This window comes from Bos javanicus, chromosome 26 (assembly GCF_032452875.1).
Source record: "Bos javanicus breed banteng chromosome 26, ARS-OSU_banteng_1.0, whole genome shotgun sequence".
In the NCBI taxonomy this organism is placed as follows: Eukaryota; Metazoa; Chordata; class Mammalia; order Artiodactyla; family Bovidae; genus Bos; species Bos javanicus.
In genome coordinates, this window is record NC_083893.1 from 15,041,029 (window position 1) to 15,058,903 (window position 17,875).

General features: G+C 41.2%; 1 protein-coding gene across 2 annotated transcripts in view; it reads left to right on the top strand.

Annotated features, from left to right (window-relative positions):
* PDE6C (phosphodiesterase 6C) overlaps window positions 1-17,875 on the top strand; it is a 53,044-nt gene that overhangs the window by 24,614 nt on the left and 10,555 nt on the right. For both annotated transcript variants that reach the window (XM_061402829.1, XM_061402830.1), the window contains exons 11-15: window positions 898-966; window positions 6,288-6,434; window positions 6,679-6,786; window positions 7,309-7,418; window positions 9,069-9,156. In XM_061402829.1, coding sequence (XP_061258813.1) covers window positions 898-966; window positions 6,288-6,434; window positions 6,679-6,786; window positions 7,309-7,418; window positions 9,069-9,156 — 522 coding nt within the window. The remainder of the gene's footprint in view (window positions 1-897; window positions 967-6,287; window positions 6,435-6,678; window positions 6,787-7,308; window positions 7,419-9,068; window positions 9,157-17,875) is intronic.

Consider the following 17,875-nt stretch of genomic DNA (forward strand, 5'->3'; position numbering starts at 1 on the left):
TAGTTAGGTCTAGATTGGACTGTTAGCACAGAAAAAAATATTTCCATGGAGGGAACCGTCAGCTGTTGGCCATGTAATACTCTATAACAATCGTAACCTCTCAGTTGTATATGACAGTAAGCATCTATTTCTCATGCATTTATGGGTTGACCAGGCTTCGACTGATTTTGGTTGGGCTGTAAGCTGTGCATCTGGTTGGCTCTCTGCATCTGTCATCCTTGATCATCATACCTACCTGGTAGATGTTCTTCTCATGATGATGACAAGTGGCAGACCGCAAGCCCAGCTGTGCAAGCTCATTTCAAGTCTTCCCTCATATCACATTCACTAAAATTTTCAGTGTACAAACATGACCAAATCAACATCATGGATGATTGGGGAGCCAGTAGGTATTTGCTAGAAGTGTTCTAATCACCACCAAATGAAGGGGAAATATCACACACCCATGATCTCTATTCCTTTATTTCCCTAGCTTTCAGAGAATGTGTGATATAGTTTTCCTGGGGTGTTTTTGTTTGTTTTTGCTGGGTGGTTTGAGATGTAAAAGAAATTTGAGAATTTGATATGTTGAAGATGAAAATGGGGAAATACAGGGAAATTGCTATAAACTAATAGAAAAACAGATGTAAGCCACTCATTTTTCTCGCCTACGTGTGAACTATCAATGTCTCCTTCCTCTCTCTCTTTGAGACAGCTGCTGTTACATTTTGGAGGATAAGAAAGAGTAATTGTGTTTTAGAGAAAATTCTACATAATCCAGTGCTATAGACCTTTGTATGGCACTTTGTCATGGGACTCATTAGAGCATGCTTTATTTTAACTGATTTTAAGAGTAAAGGAATCACATAGAGATCAACTTTATAGGAATTTCACACTTCCTTTGCTTTTACATTTTAGAAATTTAAAGAGAAGTTAAATATAGATGTAATTGAAGACTGTGAAGAAAAACAGCTTGTCACAATTTTGGTAAGTGTTTTACTTCTATCCTTAATGCCTTTTAAATAAAATATGGTTCCCTGCTTTTCTTCCTCTTTGTCCCCCACAGTGCAATCCACAAAGGTAAATTAGAGTCACAGCTAATCTAGACCACTGCACAAGAGAGTTCAGGCACAGACTCTGGGGGATAGCATGGCCTGGTTTATTTGAATAGCTTTGGATTACACCATGGCCACCCTTGAAGATGTGGCAGAGTTACAGACAGACCCTTACAGGCACCGTTGTCATTTCTGCCATCTCTAGCTTCTCTTCTGGATCCTGGAGGAATTATTTCTTTCCTATTGTTGCCATTGGGTCACGCCTATTATGTCTAGTTGAAATAACTTCTCTTCCAGTCACTAATCCTGTATTTTGTATCTACTATTTAAACTCACCCAAATTTTCTTCAGTCAACTGTTAAACCCATGAGGTAAGTTTTTAATTTCAGAGCTTCTCTTGTTCAGTTCTAGGATGTATATTTAACTTTTTTTTTTTTTAAGATTTCAACTCTATGCTGAAACTTTGTCATTTTATCGACTTTCTCTCTCTTTTCGTCGATCTTCTTAAATTTATTCATCGTAGTGATTTTAAATTCTCAATACCTAAATCACCTATATGTCTGATTCTACTGTCTATATTTACTCTTGAGTTTTACTCATTTGATCATTTTAAGGCATACTTCATAATTTTTTCATTGAGACCCAGACATTGGATAAAAGCTTGGAGGGGCTCTGGGTGATGCTATCTTTCTCTTCAGAGGGTTGATTTTCTTCTGGCCCGTGAGGGAGCTGGTTTTAGAGCTCATCAGGGATGGTCTGTCTGAGTTTTGCCCTTGCTCCTCGGGTAGAATCTTTATTTCTAGAGGGTGGCCCTTCTGGGGTCCCAACTAAAAGCCTGGGATATTTACCAAGGCCCCTAGACCTTTGACTTTCAGAGGCTTGAATACAATCTGTCTGAAATTGAAGTAACGTCACATTTGTTTGCCTCCCTAACTACCCTATCCTGTTTTCCACTGCCCCTTTCCGATCTGCGTTCTTTTTTTCTGAGCTAAGATATACTGAGTATCTCACCTCCCCATCCCCATCTTTCATGAGCTCTGTCTCCCCGTCCTGGCCCTTGGCTGTACCACCACAGAGCCAGTGGTCTTTGACCTCTATGTTTTGACACCTTGCATATTTTCATGTCACCTGAGGCTCTTTCTCCTTCTCTCACTCTCTTTGACTTAACTGGTGAGCACTTCCCTCTCACATGTAGTCCAGAAGATGACCCTTCCTTCTGCTCATTTGCCCCCAACAAAACTGATCTTCTTTGTAAAACAAAGCTTTAATTGATATTCATGACATGTTAGAAATTTTCTAGTTCTCTGTTTAGAGGAGGGAAGGGCCTTATGATGGAAAAGCAATAAAATGGACAAAGAATCAGTAGCTTTACAACAAAATGGCTTGTTTTGAATATAAGATATGCTCTAAAGCTCATCCTAAATCATTGCTGCATGTAACTTAAACAAACACAGATTTCAGAGGGGTTATCTGAAACTATCTTGGCATAATTTCCAAGTGGTATAAACATATATATGCATCTTTGCAACCCCATGGACTATACAGTCCATGGAATTCTCCAGGCCAGAATATTGGAGTGGGTAGCCTTTCCCTTCTCCAAGGGTTCTTCCCAACCCAGGGATCAAAACCAGGTCTCTCGCATTGCAGGCAGATTCTTTACCAGCTGAGCCACAAGGGAAGCCCAAGAATACTGGAGTGGGTAGCCTATCCCTTCTCCAGCAGATCCTCCCAACCCAGGAATTGAACTGGGGTCTCCTGCATTGCAGGCAGATTCTTTACCAGCTGAGCTATCAGGGAAGCCCAACTTAAGAAACAAACATGTGTTTCAGAGGGGTACTCTGAAACTATCTTGGCATAATTTCCAAGCGGCATAAATATATATGCATCTTCACTTACCATGATTTTCTCCAGGGATACGCTTTAATTCTTGGTTCAGGGAAGGCGTGGCCCTCTTTTATAGGTGTAACAGCAGGTGCGTGGGGCTGTGCTGGTAAGGACTGAGGAAGCAGCACTGCAACTTGGGCAGAGGAAGTGGGGAAGGTTGTCCCCCTTCCTCCCCCTGCTTCCTGGGACATTTCAGGTCACTCACAGATGCCCTGTAGCTCCTGTTTACCAGACCATAGAAGACGTAGAGAGAATATCCCAGAGAAGTACCTCATTCACTCCTCCTTGAGTTTTTTTTTTATTCATTCACTAATTATTGAGATGCACTATGATACAAGAAACTGTTAAGTCCCAAGGGCGAAAGATAATGTGGTCTGGTTCTTACCTGGCTCAAGAAACCCCTTGTTTATTAGATGAAAAATACAAGCAATGACACTGCCTTGAATGGACGGGTTCATAGGGCGTGAGCATCAAGGGCCCTGGGGAGGCCGAGGGCCTCACTCTCCTCACAGAAGGTGGTGGAGAATGAGATGAAGGCCATGGCGTGTAGGCCTGAAGGGGACGCGGGAGCTGGGTGGGCAGAGAGTGATGATGCGGGCTTGGAGATGAGAAGGGAAAGCAGAACAGTCCAGGCCAGGGTAGGGGGACACAGCTGGTGTGGCCAGAGCCCCAGCGAGTGGAGGAGGGGAGCAGCCTGTGAGGCCTGGCAGGGAGGTGGGGCAAGACCACACATGGCAGCCTGGCACACTGGGACCCAGGAAGTGACCTGATCAGATGGTCAGGGTCTCTGGAGCAGAGGGAGCGAGTTAGCCTGGATGCAGGAGGCCAGTCGGGCCATGTTACAGTCATACAGTTACAGAGAGGGTGACTTCTCTCAATCTCTCATGCTCACCGCCTCTCATTCTCAATCTCAGCTGTGGGTTCCATCAAAGAGGAGAAAACCAGCCTTTGGTGCTAGAGTTCCTACTTCTCAGACCAAGCAAAAGCCTTTATTTCTATCAAGCTCTCTGTATCACTGTTGAATGACTGCTGTTCTTCAAAACCTGTGATTTCTGTATTATAGTATTATTACAATGGTTTGCCTATGTCTGCAAATTGGGCCTGGGAGTCATAATTCTGAGAACTTCTTACTTTGTTTCTTGCTAAAAATGCACACTTACACGTTAGTGTGACTGACCCTGTAATGCTTCAAAAAATGTTTTCACATTTGATCTTTACATAATACTCTGAGAACAGCAGGGCAGAGGTGACTTCCAGCAGGGAGGTTCTGTGGCATGGGGCACCCCTCACTGCACCCCACAGTTCTTGGTCTGATTTTTACATGTGCTTATTTTCCATTTCTCCCCACAAGAATGTGCATTTCAGGGAGTAGTGACATTGTTTTATCCATAATGCCTACAACACAAATAGGAACCAATAAATGTCTGTTGGATAATTAAAAATGAACAAAAGGAAAAAAGAGCTCCCATGGGCAAGGAATCTGGGAGGTTCTGGACAGAGAGAAAGTGATGAGAAGAAGGAACAGTGGAGGACGCGAGAGGCCCTGTGAGGAAGGAGCTTTGGGAAGTGCCACTAGGGGCTTCCCTTGTGGCTCAGCTGGTAAAGAATCTGCCTGCAATGCGGGAGACCTGGGTTCAATCCCGGGGTTGGGAAGATCCCCTCAAGAAGGGAAAGGCTACCTACTCCAGTATTCTGGCCTGGAAAATTCCATGGACTGTATAGTCCATGGGCTCACTAAGAGTCAGACATGACTGAGTGACTTTCACTTTCCCTAGGGGTCGTGTGACGAATCCCCTCTAAGTGTCTTTGACACATGAAAATAAAATTGGTACTGCTTTTTCATTAAAACAACAAAGACAAAAATGTTACTACTGCTATCCGCATTTCACAGATAAGAACACTGATGTAGCTAACCCCAACCCAGAACTGAACACTAGTTTCCTGGCTCAAAACCATTGCTTTGCAGGAGAGAGGTCTCTGCCCAAAGTGACCATCTAAGAGTGGCCTTGGGGAGAAGGGGTTCTTCTTCCTTGGAGAATCGGGAAGACCCTACAAAGAAGGGCAAGGGTGTGAGGGCCAGCTCTGACTTGGGGGTTAGGTGAACAGATACCATAATTGTGTTTAAAAGAGCCATATAGCATTTGGTGTTGAAATTTGTACAAATAGAACATGAATCATCCTCTGGACCAAGCCTGAGCTTTCTGAGGGATGTGACCTTAGCACAGTATTGAGGGTTTACTATGGGCTCAGTGAACACCCACGGAACTGAACTGCTCCTGCACGTCCGTCTGCTGGGCCACACAGCAGACTGTGTGCTTTCTTTCTTTCTTTCTTCTTTCCTCGCCTGCTTCTTTCTTCTTGTGGGGTTGTCTCCACCCTGCCGTCTGTCACATCAGCTGAATACACACCCCTCCAGAATCTCACCTTTCACTATCTGTATTTTTAACCACTTCAGTAAGTGAAGTCCTTAAAGGCAAGACCCACATTTTTGTTTCCCAAGCCATGTCCATGTGACTAGTTCAACTGTTTTTTCATCTGGTCCTAAATCCTGACAAGGGGTGGGTTAAATGAGATGTCTGCGTGTGTTCCAGGACACTGGGGGCATTCATTCATTCATTCAATGAACATTAACCAAGCACCTCTGTGGGACAAGCCCTCAAGTTCTTTTACCGCAGCAGGTAACACACCATGATCCCATCCTTATGGAACCCACAGACTAGTGGGAAAGCATCACTGAACAGGTAAAGAAAATACGATAGAACTGAATCAAGCCATCATTTACTGTTTACTAAATATTTCTAGAAGAGGGAAAAAGAGAAGTTAATCCCATGGACGGAGGAGCCTGGTGGGCTGCAGTCCATGGGGTCGCGAAGAGTCGGACACGACTGAGCGACTTCACTTTCACTTTTCACTTTCCTGCATTGGAGAAGGAAATGGCAACCCACTCCAGTGTTCTTGCCTGGAGAATCCCAGGGACGGGGGAGCCTGGTGGGCTGCTGTCTATGGGGTCGTGCAGAGTCGGACACGACTGAAGTGACTTAGCAGCAGCAGCAGAGTATTGAAAATGGGTTAGGCTGCTGTAATTCAACATTTTATTTTGCATCAGAGAAAGAAAGTAGCCTCTGGGGTCTGCTTTGGAATTGAATGCGTCACGTAGAAAGCTTCTCAGGATAGCTGAGCCTCAGTTTAACCATCTGGAAACTGAGGGTCATTGTGCAGATTTGTTGTGAGGATAATAGGGGCGTAACCCAGAACTGGGTATGTAGAGGCTCAGGGAAGTGCATGTGGCATCACTGCATTGTAATTTTGTGTCTGACTAAAGGGATAAAAAAGAATGTAAACTGGAACCTTTGGTCCTGATTTCAACAGAAGGAGGACCTGCCAGACCCACGGACTGCAGACCTGTATGAATTCCGCTTCAGCGACTTGCCCATCACAGAGCACGACCTGATTAAGTGTGGACTTCGGCTGTTTTTTGAAATAAACGTGGTGGAGAAATTCAAAGTACCTGTAGAGGTTAGATGGTATTTAATTTAAAATATGGTGTGATTCTGTGGCAGTTCGCCACTGTGTAAAATTACCTGTGGTTCAAACAGATTCCCTGCAGTGTGGATCTTAAATTATCATTAACTTTGTCAATATATCCGCTTAAACCTTGTAAACAAGGCGATCCTATCTTTTCAGATAAGGTTGTCACAGACCTTCTAACCTTTAGAATTCTGTTCCAAAGTCTGAGTGGCGTTGTCTTCTTCGGCGGCAGGTTCTCACCAGATGGATGTACACGGTGAGGAAGGGGTACCGGGCCGTCACATACCACAACTGGCGACACGGGTTTAACGTGGGGCAGACCATGTTCACTTTGCTGATGGTAGGTGTGGAGCACAGCAGTTGGTGAAACCTCGTGCCTCCCTCCTGAACGTGGTGAGAAGAGATACAGGCTATCACATTAGAGCTGTAATTTTGGAATTCATGGATACAATCCCATAAATCCCCAAATCCTCTGGAGATGATGCCAGGGCATGTGGGTATCCCTGGGTGCTTGACTGGATGATAACTCTGACACTCACGTACTTACGTCTTTCAAGGAAAAAAATTCAGTTACCTGCTAGGTTTGTAACTGCCCAGAATGAGCTACAAGAAATAAAACCAGTTTGGGACTTCCCTGGTGGTTCAGTGGTAAAGACTCCATGCTTCCAATGCAAAGGGTCAAGGTTTGATCCCTGATCAGGGAACTAAGATCCCACATGCCACGCGGTGTGACCAAAAAAAGAAAGCAAGCAAGCTTGCTCTCAAAACACAGCAGACACCCTTCTCCATCAGAGGCAGGCCTCGCTGCACATGCTGCATAATGTATTAATGTAAGTGAAAATATATGTCTATTTTCTTTTAGACAGGAAGACTGAAGAAATACTACACAGACCTTGAAGCCTTTGCCATGCTTGCTGCTGCCTTCTGCCACGACATTGACCACAGAGGCACCAATAATTTGTATCAGATGAAGTAAGTGAACATATGCTGCCGCATCGATAGTTCTGGTGCCCCTACCTCATTTGTAAATGCCTTCACTTTTTCAACTTTATTTCATCAAAGTATTGAATTCATACCTTTAGGTGCATTGATCTTCGACTTGCAGTTGTACACCCTTGGGTGACACCCCCAACTCAAGCTAGAGAACATTTCTTCCTGGGCTCACTACCTCTCACGTTCCCCGTTCTTGTTCCTCCACCAGCTGAGCTTGCATCTTAACATCATCACCACCTTTCCCTCTTGCCTAAGAAAAGAAGTGCAGGCTCTCAGCTCGGACAGATTTGTGTTCACTGAGTTCACAAATTATTTAAACTTTCTAAGCTTTGAGTTCCTCATTGGGAAAATAAGAACTGTAATAATGCTACCTAACACTTAAGGTCACTGTAAAGATTAAATAAGGCTATGCATACAAAGCAGTCAGCTCACAGTTGGTGCTAGGTGGTTAATAATTATCAGGTATTATTATTATTAGTTACTAAGTCATTGGCACTTTCAAAATTGGTCAGCAACGCCATGGCCAACCTAGCTCCTTGATAGTGACATTTAAGAAGCTCTGTCTGCCTTGGCTGCACTATATCCTCATCTCCTACACATAACCCACTACCCACAAGGTACCAGAGGAAGTGAGACATTTTAGAGAGTATGAGCTTTGGAGTCTGGGTTTGTGGGATCCAAACACTTCTTGTTAAGTGATCTTGGGTAAATCACTTAATGTATTCGAGATTCAGTTTCTTAACTGTTAAATGGGTACAATATTGACCTCTCAAAGACTGCTGTGACAATCACATGAAATTGTATGTCTGAAATTACATAGTAGATGCTCAAGAAATTTACTCAATGAATTAAGCAGTGACTTTTCACCTTCAGCAACTCTACCAATCAGGCTTTGCCCTGAAGTGGGGATTCCCAGTCTGGGTTCAGGCAAGACACATCTTCCTCTAAGAGCTCCAGCCCGTGCTGGCTGTTCCGCATTCCTGAATGCAGGTTTCCTGACAATGACTGAGCTCTCTTCCGCCCTCCTAACTGCTTCAGCCAATTCAGTTTCAAAGGAATGAATATTTATTGAGCACTTGTGTACTGGGAGACCAGCTGAGAACTTGATACCTATGGCCTTTTTGAATCCTTGTAGCCCTCCCACCTGGGAGTTACTATTGTTCCCCTCTTTTACTGATGAAGAAACAAGTCCCAAACAGTCAAATCTAACTTGCCATAGATGAAAAGAGAGTAGCCAAATGGGATGTGGCATCTTGTCTCCAGGTTTGCAGAAGAGACCACATCCCAGACTTCTGCTTTGGCCTGGTGTTGGGAGTCTGCATGGGTTCCATCAGCGATGGGCGAGCTGACCTTCTTCCTTTTCTTTCCGTGAGAGAAACTTTGTAGTTCAAGCAATTAAATCATTTTATGCATTTAACAAATTAGGGTTTTTCTTAAAAAGATTTTTTAAGAGCATATTCTTCTGTTCTAAATCTAAAAATTCTTTTCCAATATGTTACTTTCAACTGTTTCACAGTCATTAGGGGAGAGGGAAGACATGAAAAAAAAAATCCTCAGATTGCAAGGATTCTGTACTGTGTGATCTTATGTGTCATCTTTAAATAGCTAAAATGACCCTTTTCCTCCTAGGTCCACATCTCCGCTAGCAAGGCTTCACGGCTCTTCCATCTTGGAGAGGCACCACCTGGAGTACAGTAAGACGCTCCTGCAGGATGAGGTACGTGGGTCTCTCTCTCTAGGGCAGCTCACAAGCTCTGGATCAAAGTGCTAACCCACAGAAAATGCTTAGCAAGAAGATCATCCTGAATGCTGGTGGCTGACAGTGTATATACCCTTATTGAAGTCAACTGATAGAAATGACTATATTGCGATAGTTTTTGAACAATCAAATTGGAAGTAGCTGAGATAGAGGAGGAAAGAGCTATGAAAAGTCACAGAATCTCTGTGGGTCTGTAGAGTAAGAATAAAAAGTTTACCTTGGGTATGTATGAATGTAAAAAGAGGAGGCTACACAGCCCCTGCTTTTCTTATTCATAGGGCATGTACTGTTAAGGCATTGTCTGGATCTTTTAGACAGTCAGGTGTTGGTAGTTTGGGGGTAGGCATGAAAATCAGGCTGTAAGATCAGACAGCTGCCATCAGAGGCACTGAGTGAGTGAGGGAGATGTCCGATTCAGGAGTGGGTGGGGCATAGGAGAGAAGAGGGGTGGCATCAGGGAACTTTTCACGGGAAGTGGGTAAGCTTGGCCCTGAATTCATTGTGATTTATACAATATCATGTACTACTAACTTTCGATAAAAAGATTTTTCTTTTTATCGACTTTATTTAAAGAGTACATAGGCTTGTTGGAAAAGTTTTGAATATTATCTAGTTATGCTTGAGAACAAATCTGAGAAGATTCTAACTCAGAATGAATCATTGTTAGATAGAAGGGAACATTCTTCTGTCTGCACAGAGAAATTGTCTAGAATCACACAAACTCATTAGGATAAATAAGCCCTTGGGAGAGTGGAGCTTTTTTCACTTTTGATAATAATTGCTTATTAAAGGCTCAGGAGAAGGGGTATAAGGAAATATGTCCAAGTTTCGAGATAATATTACATTCTTCTAGGTAATCAAAAGCCAAGTGGGAAAAATTTGTAAGGGCAATTAGGCAGAAAAGTGGAAAAAGAAAACAGACATATGGTTTAAATATTTTTAATAGCCTTTGATTGATGCAGCATCCAGACAGGAGGACAGAGACCAACTGCACTGAATTACCGATTTCACAGGGCAGAAGAGGGCAGGCGGTTAAAAACACATCCTGGGCTTCATCTCCCACTTACCAGGCTCCCTGGGGATTGGACCTAGGAATCTGCATTTTTAATAAGAGTTTTCATCACTCTCGTGTGTAGCCAGGACCTGTTCCTGCAGTAGTATCATAAAAAGAATGAGGATATCTGTTCTATGAGAGTTGGAAAAAATAGAATTGAAAGTAGTTCACGAATATGATAGTAATTTGTTATCCACCCAGTTTGTTAAGGGTTTTGCCTTACTGGTTGGGATGGTCTTATGTTTTTGAGTAAGGGTCTTCCATATATCCAGCTGATTACATATACCACAGGCAGGCAGTATCAAAAATAATTTATTTTACATTTACCTACTAATGCAAAATACATTCTAAAACCTTTATAGCCAAATGTTTAAATGCTTAACTATGGAAGGGCTCCTAGTAGCTCATATATTTTTACTTTTTGGGATTGAGAATTTAAAAGAGTTGTTGTTTCCCATCGTAATTTTTAAATGTTATTTACTCTGCAGCCTGAACTGGTTTTCATGGCTAGATAAAGGCTTACTCTTTTTAAAAAGGAATATCGCATCCTAGTAATCCATGCCACCTTGGCTAGGACCTATCTACAATGCTATTTGACCTGCTAATTGCAGACTTTTAAGGGTTGTAAATAGAGTCACTAGGCAATAAACGCAATCACAGAGCTTTTTATGAGCAGGTAAACTGAATGCTGAAAACATGAAATTTTAACATCAGATGTTCTTTTCACATTTTTGGAAGACAGTGCAGTTCTTCTATTTATTTATTGTATAGAGGAAATACTTATATTTAAAACTTTAATTTTTTTACGTAAGGCAAATCCTTACCTAGCAATTTTGCCATTTTGTAGGCATTACTTATTGTGTTTTGTATGTTATCAGGCTTTATGTCCCAGTAGAGTTGGATTCCCTGCTTTGAGGACAGAACTGTCTGTATTCTAAACTAGTCAGAAATCCACCCTTTAACCTAATGAATAGGGGTTAAAGCCCTTGTTAGCCAAATTTCTCAGAATATAAACTTTAATACTACAATGTACTATCAGAATGACAAAATGTATTATTTAGCATAAATAACAGAATACTTTTATTATTCAGAACATTTCTTCATAAAATTTATAACTTGAGACTTAAATTGAAGAAAGTAGGGAAAACCACTAGACCATTCAGGTATGACCTAAATCAAATCCCTTATGATTATACAGTGGAAGTGAGAAATAGATTTAAGGGCCTAGATCTGATAGATAGAGTGCCTGATGAACTATGGAATGAGATTCGTGACATTGTACAGGAGACAGGGATCAAGACCATCCCCACGGAAAAGAAATGCAAAAAAGCAAAATGGCTGTCTGGGGAGGCCTTACAAATAGCTGTGAAAAGAAGAGAAGCAAAAAGGAAAGGAGAAAAGGAGAGATATAAACATCTAAATGCAGAGTTCCAAAGAAGCAAGAAGAGATAAGAAAGCCTTCTTCAGCGATCAATGCAAAGAAATAGAGGAAAACAACAGAATGGGAAAGACTAGAGATCTCTTCAAGAAAATCAGAGATACCAAAGGAACATTTCATGCAAAGATGGGCTCGATAAAGGACAGAAATGGTATGGACCTAACAGAAGCAGAAGATATTAAGAAGAGATGGCAAGAATACACAGAAGAACTGTACAAAAAAGATCTTCACGACCCAGATAATCACGATGGTGTGATCACTGACCTAGAGCCAGACATCCTGGAATGTGAAGTCAAGTGGGCCTTAGAAAGCATCACTACGAACAAAGCTAGTGGAGGTGATGCAATTCCAGTTGAGCTATTTCAAATCCTGAAAGATGATGCTGTGAAAGTGCTGAACTCAATATGCCAGCAAATTTGGAAAACTCAGCAGTGGCCACAGGACTGGAAAAGGTCAGTTTTCATTCCAATCCCAAAGAAAGGCAATGCCAAACAATGCTCAAACTACCGCACAATTGCACTCATCTCACACGCTAGTAAAGTAATGCTCAAAATTCTCCAAGCCAGGCTTCAGCAATATGTGAACCATGAACTTCCTGATGTTCAAGCTGGTTTTAGAAAAGGCAGAGGAACCAGAGATCAAATTGCCAACATCTGCTGGATCATGGGAAAAGCAAGAGAGTTCCAGAAAAACATCTATTTCTGCTTTATTGACTATGCCAAAGCCTTTGACTGTGTGGATCACAATAAACTGTGGAAAATTCAGAAAGAGATGGGAATACCAGACCACCTGATCTGCCTCCTGAGAAACCTGTATGCAGGTCAGGAAGCAACAGTTAGAACTGGACATGGAACAGACTGGTTCCAAATAGGAAAAGGAGTACATCAAGGCTGTATATTATCACCCTGCTTATTTAACTTCTATGCAGAGTACATCACGAGAAACGCTGGGCTGGAAGAAGCACAAGCTGGAATCAAGATTGCCAGGAGAAATATCAATAACCTCAGATATGCAGATGACACCACCCTTATGGCAGAAAGCAAAGAACTAAAGAGCCTCTTGATGAAAGTGAAAGAGGAGAGTGAAAAAGTTGGCTTAAAGCTCAACATTCAGAAAACTAAGATCATGGCATCTGGTCCCATCACTTCATGGGAAATAGATGGGGAAACAGTGTCAGACTTTATTTTTGGGGCTCCAAAATCACTGCAGATGGTGACTGAAGCCATGAAATTAAAAGACGCTTACTCCTTGGAAGAAAGGTAATGACCAACCTAGATAGCATATTGAAAAGCAGAGACATTACTTTGCCAACAAAGGTCCGTTTAGTCAAGGCTATGGTTTTTCCAGTGGTCATGTATGGATGTGAGAGTTGGACTGTGAAGAAAGCTGAGTGCTGAAGCATTGATCCTTTTGAACTGTGGTGTTGGAGAAGACTCTTGAGAGAGTCCCTTGGACTGCAAGGAGATCCAACCAGTCCATTCTAAAGATCAGTTCTGGGTGTTCATTGGAAGGAATGATGCTAAAGCTGGAACTCCAATACTTTGGCCACCTCACGTGAAGAGTTGATTCATTGGAAAAAGACTCTGATGCTGGGAGGGATTGGGGGCAGGAGGAGAAGGGGACAACAGAGGATGAGATGGCTGGATGGCATCACTGACTTGATGGACATAAGTTTGAGTGAACTCCGGGAGATGGTGATGGACAGGGAGGCCTGGCGTGCTGTGATTCATGGGGTTGCAAAGAGTCGGACACGACTGAGTGACTGAACTGAACTGAACTTCATGGTAGCTCACTGTGACTATATATGGGCAGGATGGTTAGAAACAATGTTAGAAAAAGGGGATCTCACTATCCAAACTATTTTTTTGTTGTTGTTAGAGTTATCTATTTGAGTTTATTGAAGTGTAATGTTTGTACAATAAGCATCCCTTTAATGTGTTATTCATACAAATTCTATGAATTCTGTCCCTACACTTGGATAGATTTTACCCCACCACACTCAGGACACAGAAAGAACACTTCAGTCATCTCCTTTGGGATGACAAAGGAGACTGTTCCTGGGAGTCTATCGCTGGATACAGAACACTTCAGTTCTGTAGTAGTCTATGCCTCTCTCCCTTCCCAGCCCAAAGCAAGCAATGAAATGTTTTTAGTCTCTACAGATTCGTTTGAATCTTCTAGATTTTTATATAAATGCAGTCATCCAGTAATTACTCTTTTGTGGTGACGACTTTCATTCAGAACAATAATTTTGTGATTTGTTCATTTTGAGCGAATGAGCCAGCAGTGATTCATTACTTTTCACTGCTGAGCGGCCTTGCATTTATCTTAAATGAAGATTTTAATTTTACTTCAGCTTAATGGAAGAAACATTTTTTAAGGGAAGGAATTACAGAACTTCAGAGAACTGTGTCCATAATCACAAGAAATATTAGTTCTTCAGATCAGATCAGATCAGTCGCTCAGTCGTGTCCAACTCTCTGCGACTCCATGAATCGCAGCACACCAAGCCTCCCTATCCATCACCAACTCCCGGAGTTCACTCAGACTCACATCCATCGAGTCAGTGACCTCTGTAATCCCCTTATCCTCCTGCCCCCAATCCCTCCCAGCATCAGAGTCTTTTCCAATGAGTCAACTCTTCGCATGAGGTGGCCAAAGTACTGGAGTTTCAGCTTTAGCATCTTTCCTTCCAAAGAAATCCCAGGACTGATCTCCTTCAGAATGGATTGGTTGGATCTCCTTGCAGTCCAAGGGACTCTCAAGAGTCTTCTCCAACACCACAGTTCAAAAGCATCAATTCTTCAGCGCTCAGCCTTCTTCACAGTCCAACTCTCACATCCATATAGAGAACACTAAAATCAATAACTAGTGGTTATGTGTTACCTTTTTACCATCTCTGAACTCCCTGCTATAAAACATGAAACAATTCAAATACTTACACTGCTTCCCACATCTCTTTTATTATCAGTTTTTTTTTTTTACTGTTATCAGGATTTATAAAATTAATTTATAATTTCCTGAAGTGTCTATTTTTTTTTTTAAAGCAGAGCATTTGTTGCATGACTAATGGTGGAAATCCCTAAGATGAGCTGGATGCTGCCCAGCAGCTCTCTTGGGTTAGGTGTTCTCCCAGAACCCACGCCTGAATCTTCAGGACAGTATTTGTAGGTGCCTCGCTCAGCCACCTCGATGGTGTTCCATCTGTAGCCCTGGCGACTCCAGTCACATTTCCTCTTCTGCCTGGCGGTGTTGCCACAGTGGTCATAGTTCGGCTTCTGAGTCGGAGGCCTTGGAACCACAGTCTTACTTCCAAATGACAGTGTTCCCTTTGTCATCTCTTTTGTATGGTTGAGACCAAAGAGGCGCAATTGTTTATTCCTACTTCTACTTTTATATGGGCCTGATGCTTAGCCTCAGACTTTCATCATGGCTTGTCCATTCCTGTGTATTTTGACTCATATCTTAATTAGCTAGATTTTTGTCATCTGGTAGTTTTTCACAGTCTCTAAGCTAAGTACACACCTATGGAGATCTGTTTGTTACATTTTTGAAAGTCAGTTTGGAAGAATATAAAGGTTGTTGGGTCATTACTTTCTTCTCAGAAACTGGAGGACTGTTTTTTGGTGTTAAAGAGGTATAAATGGCTGATTTGATTTTCTCCCTTGTAGGTGACTTTGTTTTTCTGAATAGATGTTCATATAATTCTTAATTCTTCATATTTTAGTAACTTTGAATGTATGGGTGATTCTGCATCTATTTTTTTTAAATTTTATTTTATTTTAAAAATTTCATCCTGCAGAGTGATGCTGTCAATGTTTATTTGGGGGTATCTGCATCTATTTTTTCCTTGTTATAGGTTACACATATCCATAGAATCCATTGTCTTTTTTTTTAATTTCAGGGAAGCTTTTTTTTCATTGTATCTTTGGACATTTTTCTAATACATTGGGAATATCAATTATGTATATGTTGAATCTCCTTGCCATTTATGTTTTTATATTTTTAAATATTCTTTTAATTTCCTCAAGACTGTGGACTATGTCCCTTGCTTATTCTATTTGAGTAGCTTTACTGTGGATTACATTGCTTTTATATTCAATTCCATTTTCCTCATTCTACTACTGGTTTTGCTAGTTTATTTTCAACTTTACTGTTGTTTTACAGTCTTCCCTTTGAGTTCTTGTGGTTTTGAAACTATAGGTATTAGTGTGGATTTTTCATGTTCCATTGCGTATTTCCTTTGATGTATTTTTCATTTGCCTTTTGTGTTCCTTTCTTCTATTGTTATTTTCTTAGTTTGGGGTGTGTGCGTGTGCAGTGATGCACTGTATTTACATATTCAGTCAACTGCTCTAAGACCTTTATGTGACTTCTGATTCAGAGTTGTTACATGTGGTGTGCTGTGACTCTCTAGTTCATGTCTTTTTGTGAACACATGGGTGTATTTCTGTTTGGTATGTACCTGGAAATAGAATTGCTTGGCCATAGGGTGAGCATGTGTTCAACCTCAGTGGATGCTGACAAGCAGTTTTCCAAAATAGTTTTATTAATACATCCTTACCAACAGTTCCAGTGGCTCTCCATCGTCTCCAACACTTGCCACTTGCCATCTTTCTCATTTTAGTCACTTGGGGGATGCGCTGATTTGTGTCAAATTAAACAGCATTAACACATATAAACTACAGTTTTTTATATTAACCTTTTGAAATTGTTTTGGGACTACCTTTGTTCTCAACTTGATTTGTAGGAATTCTTTATTCTGATTTATGTATCTTTCATCAGAAATACGTATCACAAATATTTTCTCCCTGTGAATTGCCTTTTTATTCTCTTAATGTTGGATTTGGGTGAAAGTAAGTTCTTAATGTCCATTTGATCAATTTTTTAAAGATTAATTCTTTAGTTGTATAGTATTGTCTTTTGCCTATTCAAGGTAATGAAGGTATTTTATTGTTCTACCTTTCTCATTTAGATCCACAATCATTTTACAACTTATCTTTATATATGGTTTGATGTAGAGATCAAGATACATTTTCTGTCCATGTGAAAATCCAGTTGACTCAGCACCATTTATTGACCCACTTCATTTCAGTGATACCTTTGTCCTACACCAGGTAACTGATTATAATAGTCTGGTTCTGCATTCCCTATTCTATTACACTGGTCAGTTTGTGTCTTTTGTTAACATGTCATCTTAGTTACTATAGCTTTATAATAAAGTCTTCCTTCCAGTGTAAATTCTCCAGTTTTGTTCTATTTGAAGATTGCTTTGGCTTTTATTACACCTTTGTATTCTCATATAAATTTTAAAAGTTTGTCAATTTACATACACACATCCACAAACTTGGTATTTTGGTTGGAATTGTACTCAATCCATAGGTTGTGTTCTTGTGGTCTTTATGCAGAGGTTTTACACTTGTTTTCCTCTGAAAACTATTCATTCCTTAGTGGAACTTGCCATCTGCTGTGAGGGGAGGGCAGGAATGCACTGTGGACAGCCTCAGCTTTCTATTTATTCAAACTCTGTCTCACCAATTCTATTTCTTTGGTCTGGAGAACTCACCTCTTTGATTTGGGCTTTCGGGAAGGCTCATGTTAAGCAAGCCTGTGAAGCTACAGGGTCTGTGTTAGGATCTGATCATTGCTGCCAACTTTCTGCCTTCACTCCTTTTTACCCAAAGCATTCTCTTTGGCACAGATGACGAAGTAATAGAAGTCAGTGCAAATATACGTCAGAAGTTACCCCATCAGCTCATCCTCTGCTGCTGTTCTGTGTGTCAGACTGGATTTTTGAGGGACATCCTTCCTTCTTCCATGCCCTGTCTACATTCTAAGACCTCTTGCTCCAATTAAAAGATTACTGGCTCTGCCTTCACTTACTTAAAAACAACTGCATGCATGTATATATGTTTAATCTTCAACTTGTTCCAAAAAATTTTTAATGGAGCTTCCAAAAATACATGTAACATTAAAGAAAAAATGAGGGCTAATGGGAAAATAAAAATAAGATGAAGTATGGGGCAGGCCCACAATGTGTACAGTGAGAGGTATAAATGTTTATTAGACATGGGCTATAAATTTGGTCAAGGGATTTCAAGTAACTAATTTAAACAGAAACAGGATCTTTTATGTGAATCTGTATCCATGGCTGAAAAAGAAACTACTTACAAGCTCTTCTTTTA